This window comes from Suncus etruscus, chromosome 17 (genome assembly GCF_024139225.1).
Source record: "Suncus etruscus isolate mSunEtr1 chromosome 17, mSunEtr1.pri.cur, whole genome shotgun sequence".
Classification (NCBI taxonomy): domain Eukaryota; kingdom Metazoa; phylum Chordata; class Mammalia; order Eulipotyphla; family Soricidae; genus Suncus; species Suncus etruscus.
This window is the reverse complement of record NC_064864.1, coordinates 50,977,407-51,002,535: the sequence shown is the minus strand read 5'-3', so window position 1 is coordinate 51,002,535 and position 25,129 is coordinate 50,977,407. Positions and strand designations below refer to the sequence as shown.

The following is a 25,129-nucleotide window of genomic DNA, read 5'->3' as shown; positions in this document are numbered from 1 at the left end:
CAAAAAAAAAGAAACTTTGGGGCCGGGAAGGTGGCGCTACAGGCAAGGTGTCTGCCTTGCAAGTGCAAGCGTAGGAGGACCACGGTTCGATCCCCCGGTGTCCCATATGGTCCCCCCAAGCCAGGGGCGATTTCTGAGCGCATAGCCAGGAGTAACCCCTGAGCATCAAACGGGTGTGGCCCAAAAAAACAAAACAAAACAAAAAAGAAACTTTAAAAACACATAGGTACAGTGATCAGACCTGACTTAGCCTTCAAATTCAAGGCCCACTGAGTGTATACAGTATTGCAATCAATAAAAAATGATGGTTATTGTTTAAGAATAAGAGCTATAAGTGCTAATTATTATTTTTTTGGGGGGGCCACACCCGGCGCTGCTCAGGGGTTACTCCTGGCTGCCTGCTCAGAAATAGTTCCTGGCAGGCACGGGGGACCATATGGGACACCGGGATTCGAACCAACCACCTTTGGTCCTGGATTGGCTGCTTGCAAGGCAAACACCGCTGTGCTATCTCTCCGGGCCCAGTGCTAATTATTTTTATAATCTTGTTGGCAAGGAAAATTATTAGCTAGTTTATGTACTTCTTTATGGTTTATAATCTTCATCTGTAAACTTGTCTGCATAGTAAATCCTTCCACATAAATAGTATTTTTTAAAGATCAAAATGCAAATTCAGATAAAAGTTAAATATTATATATGATTTATAAAAGTTAAAGAAGAGAAAGAGGGAAAGATAATATTAATGAGTTTCTGAAAAGTGACAATCACCTTTTGTACTTAATTAATAATCCATATATAATATCAATGAAAAAATTTTATATAGACATTACTGTTACTTTCTTGTAGCCTCATAATCAGAGCAATAGATAGAATATCAGTTTACTATTTGAATTAATATCATCTCAAATAATTGACAAATTATTTTATCCAGTTATTTTAATCATATCTGCTGAATGGCAGATAATTTTCAGAGCTAACTCTTAGTCATAAGGATAGAGTAATAACCTGATCCCTACACTCAAGGGGTCTGCATCTTTTCAGGTAGATGCCCAGAAAAAAAGCATATGGAAGGTCTCTGAAGGTTGTTGATCCCTCTAAAATTAGCATCAAACATAAGGTTTGTATTATGCAGGCGAAGGTTTACTATCTGAAGAAAAATATGGACATGATACCAGGAAAAGAAAAGCAAAGGCATATTGAATCTACCACCACTTCTGCACTGCCTCTCACCACTTTGAATCTAAACAATGTTGTGAGTTAAATACTGCCTCACCTCTCGTACCTCTCATGTGCATCTTCTTGGCTTCTAACTTGGAACCAGATAGACCCTGGATACTATATTTGTAGTGTTTGTTGCCCAGTTTTTAACAGTACAAAATCTAATATGACCCCTAGTAGCTTGATACCTGTAAACATCCTTTTAAGCCATCTGGAACTCTCAAGTTAAAATAAAACAAAATTATGCTTCTACCAAGGATGATGGATCTCCTTCCTATATGACTTAGAATGTATCTCCCCCCAAAATGAGAAAATCTGACACATGTCACATTATCTATCTTTGATATTTCATTTCTGAGTCACAGTTCCCTTTTATCTATATTATACTCAGAATACTGAGATGTAATGTCATATATCATTAATCTATTGCCTATTCTATAAAAACTTAAAGAAAAGGGAGAGAAATAAAATAAAGGAAATGTGTATCACCCAAGAATATTAATATATTTTAAGAGTGGAGTAGTTCTCTAAGGAATGGTTACTAAGGGAATCAACTTTTCAATGATAGGTTTGGATGAAAGGAAATTAAATAAAGGATATAGAAAAATGAGAGAAATTCCTAGAACAGTGACATATGCCACATACTACCAAAACTAATAATTACCAAATAATGACATATTCTTGTTTTATATGTCTGTCAAGTTTGTTTTTGATATTTGAATTTATCATTTTAATGATTCTAAAACTTTATAACAGAAAATATATTAATTCATTTTCAATGCAACTCAAGGGAGTCAATCAATTGAGGAAGAGATGTTTGAGATAATGGATCAAGAGGCTTCATATTAGTAGCAAGCTGGTGGGTTCAGAGAAGGTGGAATTGTGCCTGAGAGATCTAGGCACACACACAGCAGCTACCATATAAAAAGAATTGGGAACTAAATTTGTAGAAAGAGCACATGTAGTTTTGAATTCAACTCTCAGTTGCTTCTAGATCAGTTTTATTTTAATTACTTTATTTTTACACTTGTTACAAGAGTGTTCACAATACAATTCATGTGTTTCACAATTACAAAGTTGATTATGATTGAGTTTCAGTCAAACAATCTACAGCACCCTTCACCAGTGCACATTTCCCATTACAAATGTCCCCACTTGATTGATTTAACAGGTATAAAATTTTAAACAATAACCGATAAATAGATGCTCCATATATAATTGTTGAATGAGTAAAATTGAGGATTTTGATGATAAATAAAATATGACTATTTATTTATTCAAAATAAATTTTAGATAGAATAGGTTTGTCATAGTAGATGTGAAATATTTAATAGAATTTTGATTGCTAGTATTAGGTGTAAGGTTAGAGAATTTTCAGAAACTGTATTATTTGACTGCATAGGAATAAAAGGCATAATCTGGAAACCAATTAGAAGACTAGTAAGACCATGATGTGTTTATGCATCAGCATCTGTGGATTCATGGGAGAAAGTAGACTATGGTATCACTTCTAACCTTCCTTCTCTTGTAGCAATTTATTCTACATATTTTATATAAATGGCCAAAATAGCTTTTTAGATTGAGACTGGAACTTTAACTATCAGGATCATTCTCCTTATAAAGGGAATAAACAGAGGAAATGGCCTTGCCCCACTCTTTTTTATTGTTGACTTTGGCACCTAAAACATCAACACCTCTAAACAGAGTACTTCCATAATTTAGAGAAAACTGTCAAGGTTTCTCCAAGCATGGCAAGATGTGCCCTGGGGTTGGGGACAGAACCTGCTGCAGCATTTATGAGATTTATGGTAAAGAGTTTTACATGAGTGCCGGAGTTTAAGGCAGATAAATCCCAGAAGACAAATACCACCAATAATTGAATTACAAAGCCATTATCATGTGCTGAACAGAGCAACTTTATGACTCTATTGTGACAAGATGAAACTTGTTAGAATATTTATGTGCTTAGGATGCTTCTGACTCCCAGAGTGAAAACAAGAGCTTCCAATGTGCCTCCTTAGAGAAGTATGTTTTTTTCCAGTGATTCAGCAACCAAGGAAAATAAGATGCCTTTAGTGTAATCCAAAATAGACACAGAACACAGCCCCATCAGGCACAAGATTGGCATTTGATCTCACAGGTCAACAGCTCTTGAACTCAACATATTTATGTTGTCAGCTGAAATTATGCTTTTCCCAGAATAACTTGGGTAGCCCTAGCCTGAAAAAAAACCTCCAGATGGCCATAGTCTCCTTTTGGACAATTAGAGACTCCAGTAATAAGAGTCCCTTTCCACTCTTAAAGTTCCTAAAACAAGTCAATCAAATTTCTGACAGTTGGAATTTTAGAGTAAGTTATGAGCTTTGCATGATTCAATGAAATTCTGACCTATTTACACCATGTAAAGTAGGATTTAGTAAAAATAATTCACTCTTTTTTCATAGTAATCTTGCTGTAATTATGTACCTTCTTATCAAATTTCGGTATCAATTTTATTCCCATAACCTTTCATTTTTATCTAAATTTAGTATTATAGAAGAATTTCAAAGATAGAACAAGTTACCAAAAATCATTGACTCACTCTCCTCTTCAATGTAAATGCTCAATTAAGAAAATGACCTGATACTGTCAGATTAAATTGGAGATGTTATTTGGATTTCCTCAGATTCCTTCCGAATGTCCTTTTTGTTTCTTATCTGGAGTGTAACTCAAAAGACCAAGTTATATTTATTTTCTTTCTCTCTGTTTTTACCTCCTCAAATGTGTGTCCCATCTTTCCTTATCCTTGAGGACCCGGACAATTTTAAGATGTGCTACTCAGGTAATTTGTGGAATGGCCCTCAAATTGAGTAAATTTGATATTTACTCTTGGTTTCTTGGCTTCAGGGCTGGGCAGATTATGACAGAAATGATGTGTCATCTTATGTCATCATAGAAATGGTGCCAGATGCCAGTTTGTTTCATTATCAATGATGTGAACATTTCTCACTTGGTGACAGTATTTTCCAGAATTACTCTTTGCTCTGTTGTTTACCCTATTTGAAGTGAGTTACTCAGTACAGATCAGACAAAAGGGAAGGAGAAATAAGCTCCAACTTCTGGTAGAAATATAAAATAGTGTGAACCTATGTTAAAATTACTACAATAATAAATATCTTGATAAATAGTAGAGATTAATATATTTCATGAACTAATCATAACATTCATAAATGTTGTCTGAATAATTTATTGTGTGGGGTCCTAATGTAAATTTTTATTTTGATTACCTTCATGCATTTAATAATTTTATTTATTAGATACAGAGCGATTGCCTTGCTTGATTACTTATAGTGTCTTTTTACTTCAGTCAATAAAGTTTCCAGGAAAAGTGGGTTGAATAAGTTCAATCTTGGGTTATGTATATTTTAAATTTCATTCTTATCTTGGCTTATTTCCCTGACTTTACTCCAAACTGGTAACTAAATGATACCTGTTAATTATTACATCATTAGTATTCCACCTGTTCATAAGGGGAAGAGCCCTCTGTCTATTGATGTTATTTTTAAAGAAACATTTTGGAGTCTTACTTGGGATAAATTTGTCTTTAGAAGAAAATATATTTTCTCAAATAATTGAAATGAGGGGCCGGAGAGATAGCATGGAGATAAAGTGTTTGCCTTGCATGCAGAAGGTGGTTCAAATCCTGGCATCCCACATTGTTCCCGAGCCTGCCAGGGGCGATTTCTGATCATAGAGCCAAGAGTAACCCCTGAGCGCTACCGGGTTACCAAAAAAAAAAAAATTGAAATGAAGACATTACATAATGGTGATAACTATTGCTGCCTTGAAAATTAAAACTCTCGGGGCCAGAGAAATGGCATGGAGGTAAGGCATTTGCCTTGCATGCAGAAGGATGGTGGTTCAAATTCTGGTATTTTATAAGGTCCCTTGAGGCAGCCAGGAGTGATTTCTGAGCATAGAGTCAGGAATAACCCCTGAGTGCTGCTGGGTGTGACAATCCCCCCCCCAAAAAAAAGAAAATGGAAACTCTTAGGTCTTGTTTCTAGGAGTGTAGTTGGACAATATACTGGAAGTCTTAAATGACCACTCTTTTTGAACCAGTAAAGTATCATCTTTCAAAAATTCTTCTTATTAAAAATTAGGAACATTGATATGTATATTATCAAAATTGTATCATCATTATTAACCTAGGATGAAAACATTAAATTATAAAAACAATAAAATTTGATATATTAAGTTACTCTTTGTTATATCAGAAGAAGAATTCAAGACTTGTTTCTGAACAAAAGGAATGCCTTCTCAAACATAGAATAAGACTGAAAAGTCAACAACTCATTGTTTAACAGTAGTTAATTCTTGATAGAAGTGGTGTGAATGTTTTATGTTCTAGTTTATAATTTGATATGCTTTTATGCTATTTTTACTGGTTTTCATATAGTTTCATTTTATTTGAGGACTAGCCCTGGTGATGCTCAGAGCTACTCTTAGCTTGGTGCTTTAAAGTCTCTTTTGGTAATATTTGACGAATCAAAAAGAGCAGTGACCTCTTGCATGCAAAAGAGCACTTAAGTTCATTGAGCTATAACTCTGGCCCTCTGTTCTATTTTAATTGTATCCATATTACTTTAGCCATTGAATTTTTAAAATCAGTCTTGCTTAAATTAATTACATAAATTATGATATTAATAAGACACTCAAGCCTGTCTTCTTTGTGGGAGTGAATCAATCAATAAAATATAAATGGCCAGAGAAAGCAGATACCCTGCTCTCCTTCTAGGTCTCTTGGCCAATTTATCCTGAAGCTTGAACATTAGTTGACCTTTTCTTCATTTTTTTCTTTTCCCATCTGCTATTTCACACTTCTTTCTCCCTCTGCCCTTCATTCTTTTTTCCTCCTCTTCTCATCTCCTTCTTTGCTTCACACTGAGTTGTTTTTATTCTAACATTTGAAATTTGCCTCATTATTAGAGTATTTATTTTAAGAGATGCTAACAGGTGTGCTCTTGTTTCTTATCATCAGTTTGATTTTTTGATCAAGAAATTAATACAAAGGATTCTGTTTATCATAATTATTTCAGTAAAATAAAATAAAATAAAATAAAGTGAATATGAGTTCAAGGGAAAACTGGCACTGCCTTCATGATATCAACAAATAGCTTCTTTGGATCTGCCCAGTCCCAAATTACTTCACACCATACACTCAACTCTTTATAAATTATTCATAAATGAACATATTTTCAAGAAATAGAAGCCATTTGATACTTTAGGAATATTTGTTTATATTGTGAAACTAAAGTTTTGCTTATACTCCCAATATAAAATCTGTCTCTTTATTTGAGTCTGACTGATTAGCTCACTATTCTTTCTCCACTGAGGAACTTGTAGGAATAAAAACCTCTTAGAGTATTCTGCTAAAATAGTAATAATTAAATAAAGAAAAACAATATTTATGTCATAATTGATGCAAAGTATACAACAAAATAGTTCAGTCCTAAGGGAGACCGAAGACCTAGAAGCAAATGTGTGGGCAGACTATGCAAACTGATAATTTCTAAGAAGAATCATCATTTCTGCATCATTTTTAATTTTCCTGTAGTAAACCACCATATTAGTTTAAAGCACTAATTTTTGAGGGCCTAACAAAATTTTGATAGCTCATTTGTTCAATTCTCTAAGACTCTGAAACCATCCTAAAATTGTCTTTCCTAATCCCCACCATCAGTTTCTTTGATTTCTCTAACAAATCATCATAGAGTGGGAGAACTTATAAAGTGTATCTTTTGTAAATCTGGAGACTGAAGTCCAAAATTGGGGTGTCATTATTATAGGGTTCTGTTGATAACCTATATCAACTGAAGATTTTCTCTCATTTGATTATATATGGTAGCAAGTACAAGAGAAATTTCTTTGACAACTTTTATAAGGATGCTAAGCTCATTCTCGAGGGCTCTATTTTCTAGATCCAGGCCTTTCGCAAAGATATCAAAAGTTGCATCTTTTTTTTTTTAAAGCATTTATTTTATTTATTTATTTTTTTTGATTTTTGGGCCACACCCGTTTGACGCTCAGGGGTTATTCCTGGCTATGCACTCAGAAATCGCCCCTAGCTTGGGGGGACCATATGGGACGCCGGGGGATCGAACCGCGGTCCGTCCTACGCTAGCGCTTGCAAGGCAGACACCTTACCTCTAGCGCCACCTTCCCGGCCCCCAAAAGTTGCATCTTAATACCAGATACTTTTTTTCATTTGTTTGTTTTTTGGGCCACACCCAATAGTGCTCAGGGGTTACTCCTGGTTCTGTGCTCAGAAATTGCTCCTGGCAGACTTAGGGGACTTTATAAGGTGCCAGGGATTGAATCCAGGCCTATTCTGGTTTGACCGCCTGCAAAGCAAAGCCTGCAAAGCACAGCCCTACTGCTGTGCTGTTAACCAGATATTTTGAGGTTACATTTAACATACAAATTGAGGAAGAACACACAAGCATTCAAACTTAGCAACACATAAGCTTGGCTTGATGTTTCAATGTTTTCCCCTGATCTCTTTCATAGAAGATGTACACTTCAAATCTGGCATTAATATAATCTTTTTTGAGATTCTCAAGAAATAATATTTAAGGAATTTTTTATGAGGATCTCAGCAGTAGCTCAGGAACCCAGATCTATAATTTCAATCTTGGTGTTAACTGATTGCAATGAATTTGAGTATTTGTTTCCCTGAATCCTCAGTTCTCTTCCCTGTAATATGAAGTAATTAGACTCATTAACAGACACTACCTCTCCAATGGATCTCTAAATTTATACCAGTTACCATAATGGCAAGAGTGTGCACGTATTCTTTAAAATATCACAATTGGGTTGTTAATTATGGTTATTATTAAGCAATTTATGCATGATGTAAGATGCTCTAACTAGAAAGCTTAGGTTCCAATTTGATTGCATCATTTATTAATGCCTGTCTTTAACTCAGTACCTAGTTTTCTAAAGTAGCATTGCCATTTCTTAAGCTTATCATTATTTCATTCTTGATATGTGTCATGTTTGAATTTTCGACACTAACAATATATATCCTTATACAGGTTGTTGAGAAGTGACAAGCAAGAGCAGCAAGGGCACAGCCCTGTAGCCTCTTTGTGACATCGATCTCACTTTTAACAACCCTTCATCTCCTACATGTGACATCATGTTTTCTTCTAAATAGGGTTACAATTAAAACCACATTTGTTTTCTTTTGATTAAATGTGGTTGCATATTATTTTTCTGAACAGCTTTTATGAAACATTATTTTCAACTTATAATATATCCATTATTATACATTTATACACAAAATAATTACTGGGTTTATTAAAATATTTTAAATAATTACAATTAAACTTATTCTCATCTTTCCATATTGAACTGTAAATTTTATAAAATTTCAGGCATTTCCATTTTATTTACTCATAAACCTTAAGCAATAAGACTTGCTACTGGCACTTAGCATTTAGTAGCTAGTTATTGAATCAATTTATTAAATTATGTATCAGAATCAGCAATGATCCTTGATGACTATAAGCAGCACTAGCTGCTTATTAGATGTGGGGGGAACTTGTTAGAAATTTCTGGGTCATCTTTTGCTTTTATTTTGTGCATATTTTTCAGGGTTAATGTATAACCACTCTAGTGAATTTCTTATATTTATAACAAACCATCTCATATTGGGTATGTGTTCTTTTTTTCCTTACTGGATGTATTCAAAATCCAAAATTTAAAGATTATTATTTTTGGGATATTCTATGAAATATAAATTTTCTGGATCACATTGTTTCCCATAAGAAAATTCTCAAATTTTAATTTCTTTATTGTTTGTGCTCTACTCTCTAAAGTGTCTTGTTTTAAACAGAAATAGAAAGAAGTAGAGGCATTTTCATCTCTCCTTGTCTTCTATTAATAAGATCTCTCTGATCTCTTTTTTTTAAATAATACCCTTATTTAAGCACCATGGTTACAAATATGTTTGCAGTTGGGTTTCAGTTATAAAAATAGAACACCCTCTCTTCACCAGTGCAACCTTCCCACCACAAATACTCCCCTCTTCCTCCTCCCCCACCACTACCTGTGTTCGACACAGGTATTCTATTTCTCCCACTCACTACCATTGTAATGATAGTTGTTAGTGTAGTTATTTCTCTAACTGAACTCACCACTCTTTGTGGTAAGCTTCATATCATGGGACAGTCCTTCTAGCCCTCATCTCTATTGTCTCTGAGTATTATTATTATTACAATAATGTCTTTCATTTTTCTAAAACCTCACAGATGAGTGAGACTATTCTATCTTTCTCTGACTTATTTCATTCAGCATAATAGTTTCTATGTCCATCCATGTGAAGAACATGTCATGAGTTCATTTTTCCTGATGACTGCATAGTATTTCACTGTGTATATGTAACACCGTTTCTTTAGCCAGTCATCTGTTGTTGGGCATCTGGGTTGTTTTCAGATTCTGGCTACTGTAAATGACACTACAATAAATATATGTGGGCAGAAGACATTTTTGTATTGTGTTTTTGTATCGCTAGGATATATATGTGTGTGTATATATGTATATATATGTATAGGGATCATATGGGAAGTTAATTTCTAGCTTTTTGAGGAATTTCTATATTGTTTTCCATAAAGGCTGGACTAGCTGGCATTCCCACCATCAGTGAATACGAGTTCCTTTTTCTCTGCATCCTCACCACACTGATTGTCTTCTGATTTCAGCCAGAACCTCCACATCTTCCTTCTTCCTCAATGAATATAAAATCCACATAAACATCCTACTCCCAATGTCCATAGCAGTGATCTTCCCAGCAAAGCATCAGTTTCCCTAGTAATCTTCGAGTCAGAATTTTCAGTGTTCTGAGATTTCAGAAAATTCCAGCTTTCTTCCCTATAGAAATTTTATTTATGCCTCTTCTCTATCCCTATGTCACTTACAGACATTACACTCTGTCCTGATCATTATTTACTAGACCAAAGACACTATCTTGTTTATATTAACAGAATTTTTTTTTGTTTTTGTTTTTGGATCACAACTGGCAGCGCTCAAGGGTTACTCCTAATGCTCTGCTCAGAAATAGCTCTTGGCAGGCTTGGAGGACCATATGGGATGCCGGAATTCGAACCACCAATTATTTGCATGCGAGGCAAATGCCTTACCTTCATGCTACCTCTCCAGCAACAGAACTTTTTATTAATAGTAAAAGCAATGCATATGAATGCACTTTGTAAAGTTTAAATATAATTCAATATAATATACCCACTTTGTATAATTTTTAAAAATCACTTTTAAATGAATGAAACCATTGAGCATAAATACTAATTCAAAATTTTCTATACTAGCAATATTACATATTATGAGTTTGCATTACTTATTTAAATATTTTACATATAATTCACTAAATGTATCCTATATTATGAAACAGTATCCAGATTTATTATTTAGTACATTTGACACATTTGTTAAAAATGTATAAAGTTGAGGCCAGAGCAATGGCATAGCTGTAGGGGATTTTCCTTGCACACGGCTGACCCAGGACAGACTATGGTTCGATTCCTCAGTGTCCCATATAATCCCGATTTCTGAGTGCATAGCCAGGAGAAACCCCTGCCCATCAACGGGTGTTAACCAAAAATAAAATATATATATAAATAAAAATATATATAGTATAATAAATAAAATATATACAATATATATAAAATATATATAATAATAAATAAATATAATATATATAAAATATATATAATAATACATAAAATATATATATATATAGTATTCTTTTTTTTTCTTTTTGTGGGTTTTGGGTCACACCCGGCAGTGCTCAGGGGTTATTCCTGGCTCCAGGCTCAGAAATTGCTCCTGGCAGGCATGGGGGACCATATGGGATGCAGGGATTTGAACCGATGACCTCCTGCATAAAAGGCAAATGCCTTACCTCCATGCTATCTCTCTGGCCCCTATATAATGTATTCTACCACTAAGTCTTTAAATGCTAATAAAGAAGACTTTTTTGGGGGGGGGGGTTGGGCCACACCCATTTGATGCTCAGGAGTTACTCCTGGCTATGCACTCAGAAATCGCCTCTGGCTTGGGGGGACCATATGGGACGTCCATAAAGAAGACTTTTATGGGTGGCTACACCCAGTTATTCTCAGGGTTTACTTCTGGTTCTACACTCAGGATCATTCCTGGCAGTGCTCTGGGTACCCAGAGACAATCCTGTTTCATACATGCAAGATAAAATGCTCTATACACTGTGATAATGCTCCAGTTTGGACTTTATTTTAGACTATTATAAATGTTTCCTTTACCTAAGTAAAAAAACTTTAATAATTGATATATATTTCTTTGTGGATTATTGGCACAGTAAGTTCAGTTTGGGGTTCAGAGTCATAATTGGTCTCTGGATTCCCTCCTTCATTCCCTACTTACTTTTACTGCAATAAAACAGTGGCAGGGATGAGCTTTGCAAGAAGCAAATAAGAAGAAAACAAATGCAATTAGGTATAAGCAGCAAAGTAATTTTATAGGAAAGGGGCAAGTAGGGAAGAGATTGGCTATAGAAATGTGTTTTGTATGTTGATGGATTTTAACCTAACAATTTAGTACCCTAAAATGTGGTTTGTTCATCCTCTCTCACCTTTAGTGCTGTCTATTACTTTGGTGCAAATATCCATATCTCCTCACTATCCTCCTGAAATTTCTTCCATCTTTTTTTTCCAGTCAAACACCACATTTTGCATTTTATTCTACTCTGCATATGTATTTATGAACAGTCACTCACAAGCCCATTGTTGTTGACCCCATATAACAAACCAGCCTTTAGGAGGATGGCAAAATGCAAACTTTGCTTATCTTATGGAAGTTAGTCTTGGTGATTCTCAGAATCTAATATACTTTTAAAACTGTTGTTTTTATTCAACTATCTAGGCACATAATTGTTAGTTGTTGTTGAGGCTTTGAGCTTTGGAAAGCTATTATGCAGGAAAAGAACTAAAGGAAAGAAAAGCACATCTCTTAGACTTTAGGGAGAAGTTAACATTATATACATGAAGCACTATATTGTTAACAGTGACAAAAATAAATGTTTAAGTGAGACCATCATGCTGATTTTTTTTAAATTTAACTCATTTCTCCTAGCTGAACAGATAAAACCATGGCAGGTTAAGTTATGCTGATCAATAATAAAAACTGTTTTGTTAGCCAGGATGACTCTAGATTTAAGAGTCTAAATGATGACAGGTGAAAGGGAAATATTTTGCTGCAGAAGAGGAAATCAAGCCTCAAGCTGCTAATACCTCCTGGCACACTTTGTTTTCTCTCTGTAGCGGACAGACCTACTTTCTTCAGTATATTCTGTTTATGGAAAGAGCCTGTAGCCACATACAAGTCCCATCTGTATCACAAAGTAGAAAGCAGGTGTCTATAACACCAGCCTTTGTTCCTCTGAAGATTCTTCTCATTCTTCTAGGTGCTATGAACTGCAATTCATAATATGAATAAATAGGTGCCATCTTGTCATGGGGTTTATTTTTTAATACTTGCTCTGTGGTTATCTACATCAGGACATTTTGCAGTTCTGCAGCATTTATTGAGCACTATATTAAACTGGAATAAATTCTGACAAAATGCCAGGAGAATGATAAACTGGTGACATTTCTGACATTCTGCGTAGAAAATGCCTTCAAAAGCAGCATTTGGCTGATTATATTTCAGAAGGCTGATGTTGCCTTGCTTATATCATCCTGTACTTTTTCAGGGAATAGTTGTGGTTTTTCTTTTTAATTCTTTGATTCTAGTAGTCCTTAGATTTTATTTCAAAAATCACTCCTACATGTGAATACCCATTAAGAATATTACAAATGTCATTGTATGAAGTTAGATCTGTTTTATTTCAGCAATAGAATTGGAGATAGCATTGCTTGCTGCCCTTTTGTGGACTGAGAGGCCTACAGAAAGAGAGATGGGTGAAAGGGGCTTCTTTGCTTCAGTTTATCAGTGTAAATGTTTGACTTTCTGAAATAACATTTTCTGGCATTTAGAAACAAACAATTGCATGATATACAAGGTGCTTTATAATTGGATCCCTTCCTGTTTGTCATTCAATGCTATCTCTGAAATCATTGTGTCAACTCTGTTGTGTTGGTATATTACCTATATGAATATCCTCTCTTTAATTCCTTTATACCTGCTGTGTATCTCTGAATAGAATGATACTACATTCTGTTCATTGACCACATCTACATATTCTTTTATATTTTAGTGTACACACTAATTGGTAATGCACAGGGGACCATACTTGGTACCAAAGATAAAACTATTGTTAGGGGTGCACATGACTGTGCCTGTACTAACTGTTGCAGAAGCTGCACATGATTGCATATTCTTGAAAATTTAGACAATTTATTTTTAAGGCTTCTTAGATCTTTCTTCTCCTCTGTACCTCAATCTACAAATGAAAGTATGTTCCTTCTCTGCTTTCAAATAACAACTTTAATATTAAAATCCTCGTTTTATAAGAAGATACCTCTTCTATTAGCGCTCAATTATTCATGATGGTGGATATGTAGTTCTTGTTCTTTACAGCAAAATAGAGAACTGCAATGTTTCATTATTAAAAAGTGATTTTATTTATTTTATATGATTGGTCTCTGAGAATTGGCTATTTTATATATTGACTTATGATAATATATATTTAATAAATTACTTCTATTAATGAGGTACTCAAAAAGTCTCCATTATAAATAATAATTGTAATATGAGTATTCATCTTTGTCACTAGCCCTTAAAATAAGAAGAAATAAATCAGTTTCATTTCTGAGCTTCATTTCATGCCAGGAATCTATTAGTTGCTTTAAAATGTATATTCTAGACCAAATGAATCCTCTCTTCGTAGCTTAAAAAATTAAATTACAGAGATGCTAAGCAACTTGCCAAGTGTCTTACAAAGAGAAAATTGACATATGCTGGTATGAATAATGGTGCCTTCTCCTTTATTCAAAATCAGTAATTAAACATATATATATATATGACATTTATAGTGCCTGACATGAAAACATGGAAAAAATATAGCTTTTCTATCACTGAGAGGGATAGAAAACTATATTAGCAATTGTAACGAGGCCTAATTTATGCTATGTAAAATTATGTGCACAGTTCTGAAAGTTTCACATGAGAAAAACACCATAACTTGTGCGCTTACCCACTGAAAAGCCTTCCATTTATTTACCTAGACCTGAGACACAGCATAATAGTTAAAAGAAAGATAAAAGGAAGTTCAAGGCAAAAACTCTGGTATATACAAAAGTCATCCTTCTCTCTTCCTTTCCATGAGATTTAGTTTCAAAAAGGAGTTCATTTTTCCAATTAGCTATACAAGTAGCTAAAAATATATAAGATACATTTATCTAATTGCCTTTTTATAAAGAATCCTGGACCAGCATTTTCCATTTCATATTGATAATGAGATTCTAAGTCTAGGAATTGAACAATCCAATATGTAAGATATAATGATCAGTAGTAACCACTGTTAAAATGGTATATGTACATATTTATTTATATATGTGTTTATCTATATATAGCTAGGTAGTTTGATATAAGAAAGAAAATGTCTTCTGTGCTTTGGTAAGTGCAAATAATTCAGTGACAGATGGGCATTTGCCTTTGGCTAGCTAAGTGAAGTAAGAAATGCATTTATGCAAAAGAGATTCAGCAAACTAGGATAAACCATGTACAAAGGATCCACATAGGACAGTATAGACACAAAGCGAAGGTTATCAACCATTTGTACTTATTACCATACATAAGACTTTCTTTATACTTAAAGAGAAATGTTTTTGGATTTTATTATGAGGGTCAGACCCAGCAGTGCTCAGGGTTTACTTCTGTCTCTGCTCTCGGAGATCATTCCTGATGGTGCTTGGGTGACTATATGGGATGCCTAGGCTCAAACCCTGATTGGTTGCATGCAGGGCAAATCCCTAGACACTGTGCTATTACTCAGGCCTCATAAATAAAAATATTTAAAATCATTTGATCTTCACTTTGAAAATAGAAAACACTTTGGATTCAATTTTAGAGTAAATCAAGAAAACATTTTGGATCAATTTTATCTTTGTTACTTTGATATATTGCTATTTTTTCAGAGTCATTAAGTAAATTTATTTGACAAGTAAATTTTAATTAATTAATTATTTTAATATGACTCTAGGGACATCCCAAGTGAGGTCTGGGCCTGGGACCCACTTCCATAAATTCTTAGCCAACTGGATCAAATGTTTCAATGATAGACCTAAAGATGTTGTGATATTTCACAGGCCCCATGGTGGAGAGCACCTGGAAAAACTTGCTGAAATTTTGGGTGATTCCAGTACTACTCCTAGTGATGATCATAAGGACTATGTGATACAAGCCTTCGATACTACAGTATTTCCCTGCCCCTAACTGTAATATCTCTATACTATACAATATGACAATTTAATATGAATTTATATGACACTTACTACAATTGAGTCAGCACAACTATCCCTCACATAATTTTGTGGTATTTTGGTTTAGTTTTATTTTGGTAAGAATGCTAACTTTTTTCTCTCTTAGCCAATTTCAACTGATACATCGTTATCAGACATATGTTATCAACTATGGTTAGCCTGTTATACATTGGATCTACATACTTTATTTACGTTATAACTGAGTGTCTGTAATCTCTTATTATCAGCTTCTCATTTGTGCCTCTCTCATCTCTGCCACTGTAATTATCATCAAATACAATAGTTGGTCTTAAGACACAAAGAAACTGGGTTCAGATTGGTGGTGTAAACAGTAGGGCATTTGTTTGCCTTGCATGCACTAGCCTAGGACAGACCCTCATTTCTATCCCCCAGGGTCCCATATGGTCCCCCAAGTCAGGAGCGATTTCTGAGCACATAGCCAGGAGTAACCTCTGAGCATCACTGTATGTGGCCCCCAAAAATAAAACAAAACAACAACAAAAAAAAAACACAAAGAAACCATCCAAATTTATATTACTAACCAAACTGGATATACAGATAGGCTAGGTGGAAGGTAGAAAGGTGAAAAATAGAATGTTTAGCTAAAGTGAGTCTTCCGAAGTAATGTATTTCTCTATAAGATGTCTGGTGAGTGGTAAACAGAACCATTAAACTAGTATCACTGCCAATATTCAGAATTGGTTGGTTTTAGCTTTTGAGAATTCAACAGGATCACAAAGTCAAAGGCATTAATAATTATTTCAGAGTGTGACTCCATATCTAGAGGAATCCATAAACCCTAGAGGGAAAAAAAAGCACATCATGAAATTAAAATTGTTAGAAATTCTGATCTAACTAGAAACTTTTATTTTTATATTAAAAATTGTAATAAACAATAATTTGGGGATAGGAATTTGTTCCTCACTAGAAATGCTCAGGGCTTGCCAGAGAGTTAGCATGGAGGCAGGGAATATACCTTGCATGCAGAAGGATGGTGGTTCGAATCCCAGCATCCCATATGGTCCCCTGAGCCTGCCAGGAGCAATTTCTGAGTAGAGCAGGAGTAACCTCTGAGCTCTGCCTGGTGTGACCCTCACAAAAAATGGGAAGAAAGATAGAAAAAAAAGAAGAAAAATTGTAAGGGGCCGGGTAGGTGGCGCTGGAGGTAAGGTGTCTGCCTTACAAGCGCTAGCCAAGGAAGGACAGCGGTTCGATCCCCCGGCGTCCCATATGGTCCCCCCAAGCCAGGGGCGATTTCTGAGCACATAGCCAGGAGTAACCCCTGAGCGTCAAACGGGTGTGGCCCAAAAACCAAAAAAAAAAAAAAAAAAAATGCTCAGGGCTTACTCCTATCTCTGCACTCAGGAGAACTACTGCAAATGTTTTCCAGATGCCAGGAATTGAACCTGGGTCAGTCCCTTTCAAGGCAAGTGTCCTGTCTGACGTCCTATTGCTCTAAAACCACAGAAAAAAATATTAGGCATAAAAAGAAAGATATTTATCGACATAGAATTTAGAGAAACAACCTTCGATTTTCTCTTTGTTAGATGTTAAGACGAGCAAATTTAATGGAAACAACAGCTTCTGCCCCATGATAATAAACAATCTTAGGAAACTATTGTTTTATGTGGAGCCATGAGTACTTGGAATGACCTGACTATTTGGAGGGTAATTATTTTGCCTCCTGCTGATATTAGCCATAAGCCAAGCAGATAGGTTTGCATGCTACTTGCTAAATTGTACTTCTGGAATAGTGGGATTCTCTTGGGAGTAATAAGTACCATTCACTTCAAAAATGAAACTTGGATTTCAGTAAATGTAGGTAATGAACAACAGATGTCTATATAATAATCTTTTAGAGGAAAATGAGACTAAATGCTGAATTTTTCCATTTGAAGATTGCTTAGGGATATTATTTCATTCTTTATGTTCATAAGTGTGATTTTATCAAAAGGTCACCTTTTTGCTTTGTTTTGTTTTTGGAGTTTGGGCCACATCCGGTGGTGCTCAGGGGTTACTCCTGGCTCTACACTCTAAAATCACTCCTGGCAGGTCCAGTGGACCATTATGGATGCCAGGGATCAAACCTGCGTTGACCAAGTGCAAGACAAATGTCCTACACACTTTGCTATCAGCACCAAAAGGTCACCTTTAGATCCAATCAACAGTTTAGTGAGAGAATGAAAGCAACCGTCCCTGGATAAATGAGCACCCATGTATCAATTTGCCAGTATTTAATTCCAGGTCTATCCCTATCCAAGTGCTTACCTCCTGTCTCTTCAAAAAGCCCTTATTAGGCCATCACTGTTTCTCAGAAGAAGAAAGTAGGATTTAATGTTTCAAGCATATTCTTTGAATATCAGGCCAGGTATCAATCAGAGAAAACTTACTGACATTGATAATAGTGCCTTAAGGAGGCTTATTTTCTTAAGATGGAAATAGATTAAGCTAGCTTGGCTTTAGTCTTTGCACTAAAATAAAAAGAAAAAACATTTTCAAATAAGAAATGTGTTGGACATACCCTTAGGAAAATGATTAATTTGCTCTTTCAAAGATTTCACAGAAGTTTATATAGTTCCCCCTTTTTTCTCTTCACTCCTTCCCTCCTTTCCTTTTGTTCTCAGTTTGTATTCCTTTCTTCCTTTCCTATCTTTTTTTCTTCTCTTTTTTCTTCCTTCCTTTTTTTCTTTCCTTTATTCTTTCCTTCCCCATTTAAAAATCTCCTGTAACCCCATAGAAACATATATGGCTAGCTAACTATATAATTTGTGTAGCCTAATTTAAAAAATCTAAAAATTTAAGTGGATCTCTTTATAGTGCAATATTTTCCAAAGTGGATAATTCCATGCTAATAAGACCTGAGGGGAAAGTAATTAGTTTCCAGTGAAACTAGGGATCATTTTCTGTTTGTTGGGTTAAAGAAAGTAGATTTCCAAGGGAACACAGAGTACTCTTTGTTTGTTTGTTTTGTTTTGAAAAAGCTTAAGGTATGCCAAATAAGTTTGGGGATCTTTTTGTATTGGTGTGGCTGCTTTTACAAGGGCAAAAGCCCGTAAATAATAGCTGATCAGACTTATTTTGAGAGTGTAACTGGTGTAACTTTTTAGAGTAAGTAAAAGTGAGCCAAAGAGATAAACTGAGGCTAGAGAGAGGGATAAGGAACAAAATGAGGTAGCTACAGGGAAGACAAATCTGTCTTTGTCATTGTACCTGACTACTTGGCATCTGTAACGCCAGGGTCTATGCTCCTACTTTCTAGATTCTGGAAAACTATGAATAATTTTAGCATTTGCTATTTTCTCACCTGAGATGCTAGCTGAGATGAAAGAAGGTGGCTGAAGGAAAGAGGCATTCCACTAGGCTTCATATAGAAAGGGAAAGGTTCTTAAGTTCTCATTAAAGTTATATATGATCCCAAATTTAATTAATTTTGTTGACCTAATTTCTAGAGATATAACATGGCTGTTCATATTATTTATGCAATAACATAATAATTTTTTGTCCTCTCCAATTATTTTTATTTAATCTGGCTCACCACAGGATTATACTAAGAAATATGCACCTATGAGACATTTCCATTGAGCTGTGTTATTCTTACACCATGGGTCTGGTTGTATGCACAGTGCATGAAGGGCAGTACATCTAAATTACTTGATCTCACTGGCCAAACAATATTGGAAATCATCACTCTGTGCTCTAAGAGCACTGGTTGGTCACATAGTTTACTTGTAGCTCAGAGTCAAATAGAAAATAATCCACCCAGCAAAAGCAGCCTGTCTGGCATCTGCCTGGTAAGTCTTGAAATTTTAATATACTGTCAGAAATATGGTTGCAGACGAACGCATATGCCATGTGTAGAACTTTTTTGCAAGTCTGAGCTAATAATACATAATATCTTTACCAGACTTAAACCTTGCCATCACCAAAGAAAGACTCCATTATCATTTTTATTTGAAGTGGAAGTTTTCATTAAGTTATATAAATAAAAGAAATAACTTTATTCCAAAATTTAGGGTTTGGGAATCCTATAGTCATTCATTCATTGTGGACTCAGTTGAATTTCACTAAGTCACATGCAAAGTCATTAATGTTGATGTTTCTCCACTTATTAGGTCTGTGATGGGGTCCAGCAAGGAACCAGATCTCGTGCATCTTGAGGCCAGAACTGTGGACGGTCGTAAGTATATCAGCATTGCTGTAATATCCATAGTATTTCTTAAGCAGTGCCAAATCTGTTTAAGAATTTGAATAGTAGCATCCAACTTTGGGCCTGAGGAATTTTCCCATCCTTTAGTCATTTATTATTGTCTTTACAATTTTCAACAACTTTTTTATTCAGTCAAGTAGTTTTTCTTCCTCAGTTATGAAAAACTGCAAAATTTCTTTTTTTTTAATTTTTATTGTGATCATAATGGGTTACATATCTTTCACAGTAGTATTTTAGGTACATATTAACATTGAATCAGGGGAATACCCATCACCAAATTTGTCCTCCCCCCATCCCAGTTCCCTTTCTGCCACCCATATACCCCACCATCACCCCCCGGGCTGCTAAAGTAGGTGGTCCCCTCTTTGTCTAGCTTACTATTAGTGGTCATATATCTGTTTGGACCTGGTACCCTCCCTTGTTTCCCCCTCTATTTAAGAGGCAGAGCTAGATAAATCGAGTTATGTGGTTTTGGAAAAACTGCAAAATTTCTTATCCCTAACATAGAGTGTAGTTACTTTGTTGTTTCTTCTATTTTTCTTGGTTTATTTTTAATTTTCTTTCCTTTGTCAATTAGTACCTCACAGTCTTAGACAGAGGCACAAAAAGCACTTTGAAAAATATTCTTTAAATTTTTACTTTATCAGAAAGAAAGGATAGTGTTTTGTCTCTTGGAATTCCTCTTTTGTTTTTGTTTGTTTGAAGGAGGCACACTGGTTCTTTTTTTTGGGGGGGGGGGTCACACCTGGCAGCACTCAGGGGATACTCCTGGCTCTATGCTCAGAAATAGCCCCCCTGCTCGGGGACCATATGAGACACGGGATTCAAATCAACGTCCTTCTGCACACAAAGCAAATGCCTTACCACTGGCAGACTGGTTCTTAACTTAAGAATCAGTCCTGGTGGTATTTGGGGGAGCATATGGGTGCTGGGGATTGAGCCTGAGATATCTGTGTACAAGGCAAATACCTTACCTTCTGTATTTACTAATCTCTCTAGCCATCTATTTAAAGTTTTTAATTATCATTAGTTTGGTGAGTAAATTTTTATAAAGATTGTTGCTTTAGTTACATGGTATGGAGTAAAGCAAGTTACTGATCAAAAATTTAGAATCCTTGTCTGCATTACTTAAATTTCCAATTGCTAATAGCGTGACCTGGGAAAACATGCTTAATTTTTTCCTGGCTCAGTTTCTTCATCTGTGAGTTAACTAAGTTCTTATTGACCATTCCCAAAGAAGCACTTGGAACAAGATTTATGTTAAGGGGGCCAGAGCAACACTGCAGGAGAGGGGGACATTTGTCTTGCATGTGGCTGATCAAGGTTTAATGCCTGGCATTCCATATCACTCTGGGAGCACACAAGTAATGATTCCAGAGTACAGAGCCAGAAGTCAGAATTAAGTAGAGTACAACTGTGTGTGACCTCAAAGTAACAGCAAAAAGAATTATGCTAAGCACTTTAAATTCTTTAGCAAGACTAATCCTTACCAAGCCTCTAAGTTGTTATTTACATTTCACAGATGAGAACACTAAGGCTTAGAAAGAACCATATTTAAGTAAGAATAATATATTTTCTTCCCATTTTCTAATCCAAGGAATCCAGAAGAACTCACCACTCAGGTGAAAAGAAGGTACTGCAGGAAAATAAAATAGGATAAAAGGGAAGATATCTAGAAAAATGATGAGCAAAAAAAGATCTCTAGAATAAAGGAATATAAAGAAGAAGAAAATAAACCGTCTGCTACATACAGTTAATGAGGCTCAGAGCTTCTCTTGCACACAGAGAACCATCAATCTCATCATTGAGACATTCTATGTTGCAAAAATATTTCTCACAATTTGAAAACATTATTATTATTATTATTATTATTATTATATTTGTATCTATTTTTCTTTGTCTATTTTGGGTGTAGAAGTAGATGTATATTACTTTCTTTAATCTGACAGAAGAAGGTTACCCATGCACTCCCAAATTTACAGAAACCACATCTACCTGATGAATCAACACACAGCATGACCTCTCTGGTGGGGATTTTGCCTCCCCTTGTAGGAAATGATAATATCCATTGTCAGAATGTCCTACTTCCATGCTGACTATCACTTTCTTCCTTTGTAAAGAAGGGCAGGGCTGTCTTAAGTAATACTCCCCCCAGTAAGAGGATTCACTGAGTGAATATATTTCCATAGAGCAACTTTCGCAATTCCACAGTAGTCTTTTTGATGGTGACCCTCCATTCCTCAAGAGCTGATAATAGGGTTTTTTTGGATGCCAAGGTCCAGCTTTCACCATGTAAAAGCCAGAACTTTCTTCCCCTAAGGCAAAAGCAGTCATGTCCTTTTAGAATCTTTGATTTACTTCCTGTTGCCTAGATAAAAAAAAAAAATCAAAGTTTCATCTTAACTTTAACTACAGGATCATCAGGGACTGTTCATTTCCTGAGTTCATCTCATTCTGCCCTTTCCTTGATCCTTCCCTGCAGGTCTATAGACTTGCTTTCAATTATTGCAACATGTTCCAGCCCCAAAGATATGGTACTTTTTATTCTTCTGCCTGGAATGTTCTCCTCTCTTATCTCTTTCCTGACCAATCCAGTGTAATAAATCAGTCGGGTTGATAAATCTCTAGTTAAGCAACCATTCCATTGTGACATTTTTTAACTGTTAACTTAGAAATAAACTTATTCTCATCTAGGGTCTGGAGAGATAGCATGGAGGTAAGGTGTTTTCCTTGCATACAGAAGGATGGTGGTTCAAATCTCGGCATCCCATATGGTCCCCCGAGCCTGCCAGGAGCAATTTCTGAGCATAGAGCCAGGAGTAACCCCTGAGCACTGCTGGGTATGACCAAAATAAATAAATAAATAAATAAATAAATAAATAAATAAATAAATAAATAAATAAAAGTTATGAAAGTAGTTTAAAGAATTCCTCTTATCCTTTACCTTGCTTAAGCCTAAATAGTACCTAGAATTAAAATGAGGAATTTCTTATTTTTTATTTGGTACTGTGGGTCTTCCAATTCATGCACAGGAAGATGAGTCAGTCTCAGGGTTCAAGGATACAGTAATCAGGGACCACCCCTTGAAATCCTGACTATGATTGGAGATTACTAAGGGTACACATAAGGATGCCAAGAGTCTGTGTAATGCCAGAATCAAATCATGGGTGACCACATATAAGGCACGAACCCTCATCCCTATTCAATCTCTTTAGCCCATAAAAGCTTGCTTTGTTTAGTGTTTTGTTTCATTTCCTTTTTCCCCCTCACCTAATCTTTTGTTCATCCTATTCATCTCAGTTTGAAATTACAACATTTCATTTGAAAGACTGTTTGATCTCAACTTTTTCTGCCTACCAGCCTGTAAGTTTTTTTTTGTACAGGGACAATGTATATCTTTGTTCAACGTTGTATGTCCAGCCCAGGACTATATGTAGACATGGCTTAATAAATACTTTGCTGGATGGCTGAATGCATAGTTTACTAATTGTCAGGGTTATTAACTGACTAGCTAATTCCATTCAAACTGTCTGGGTCTTTTTAGAATATTCTTTCTCAAATTTACATGCACAAAACCCATCTCGGGATCTTGTTCAAGCATGGATTCCAATTCAGTAAGGACGGGAGCGTCTGCATTCCTAACAAGCTCCCAGGTGTTGTTACTGCTGCTGGACTGTGGAACATGCTTTGAGTAACAACGTCCCACAAGAAAAAACTAATAAAAGAGCTTTCGGGTCTGTCTCCCATGGCGACAGCCCTTGTTCTGAAAGCTCTGCATGGAATTGGGAGCATCCCAGATTGCTTTCATTTTCAAGCTTTCGGGGATAAAGTTGCTTTCTGGTCTGTGGTATCTAATGCACGTAACCCAAATCCCGACCAACAAAAACAAAAGCCTTCCCTGTCCCTGGACTGCGCCATTTCTTTCACCTAGCATTATTCTTGGGTTCCCTGAAGGCACAAAGGTTGAAAATGCCAAACTGTCATCTCAGGCTCAGCTTTCACAAGGTGTGAAATATATCCGTTCTAATTTTATTTATTTTATTTTACTTTTTTTTTTTTCGTTTTTGGCAAAGGCAGCATCTTCAGAAACTATCCAAGTGAAAATTCAATAAAGGTATTTAATTTGAAAAGTTGCCCTGTCAAAACTAAGCAGAAAAAAAAAAAAAAACCCTACCAACTGAAATAAGGGATCTAAGTATAAACAACTAACTTGACTGTTCTTGTAAAATAAAATGCATTTTAATTAAAAAAAAAACTCTCTCTTTCCCTTTCTTTCCCAACACATCCCTCCTTTCCTCTCTTCTCGTCTGCCCCTGTCCAGTCTTTCCAGCCTTTTCAGATGGGCACCTGGTAACCATGGCTCCAGGTGAATGAATGAATGAATGGTGTGTATGTGTGTGTGTGTAAATAGGTCAGAAGGCCCAGGTGTGGATAAAAGTAACCACTACCACACATGTCAAAATCAGCTCCAGGCTACCCAGTTGTTCTAACAGTTCCAATCATCCCCACTGGACAGTCCCCATATTCTATGATTGAGATTTCTTTCCTCTTTTCTTTATTATCTGAGGTTATGTATTTGCTACACAATTTCAGTACACTAGAAACCACTGATTATATTCCTAGTCATAGATCATTTAGCCTATGTGCAAAAATAAATGACTGTTGTTTTGCTTTGAACTTTTTCTTTTTTATTTTAATAGCTTAAGAAAATTGGAGTTAAGGCATTTAAACCAGAAATAAAAACCTCTCACTTATTTCTTCAGCTATTTCTTTAGAGGGTGGGAGTACAAGTGTTTTTCTAAATTTGTTATTCAGTGTTCAGCCTTAGTTCATTTCCAATCTTTCTCTATAACATTTTTTTGATTGAAGTTCTTGTTCAATGGGTGGGGAGGGGAGCTCTGGAAATCTTTTGCTCTATGTGGGACTGTGAGTGTTATATAAGTTTCTTGCCAACTCTCTTATGAAATCTTATAGTCACAAGTGTGCCATGAATATGATTATTTCCTGTAACACCTCTCTACCTTGGGAGACAAGCTGAAGTGAGCAATCTTAATTGCAATCAATAACAAGAAGTATAATGGTCTAACTTGAACATATTTATTGGGCATGACACTCATTATTAGCCCCCAGATTAAATGGGGAAGAATTTGACAGGCACATACCAAGGAAACAAAACCTAATGTTAAAATAT

At 35.5% G+C, this 25,129-nt stretch overlaps 1 protein-coding gene across 5 annotated transcripts in view; it reads left to right on the top strand.

The window, feature by feature from the left end:
• SORCS1 (sortilin related VPS10 domain containing receptor 1) overlaps positions 1–25,129 on the top strand; it is a 656,026-nt gene that overhangs the window by 476,218 nt on the left and 154,679 nt on the right. For all 5 annotated transcript variants that reach the window (XM_049790574.1, XM_049790573.1, XM_049790572.1 and 2 more), the window contains exon 6: positions 19,844–19,908. In XM_049790574.1, the coding sequence (XP_049646531.1) occupies positions 19,844–19,908 (65 nt within the window). The remainder of the gene's footprint in view (positions 1–19,843; positions 19,909–25,129) is intronic.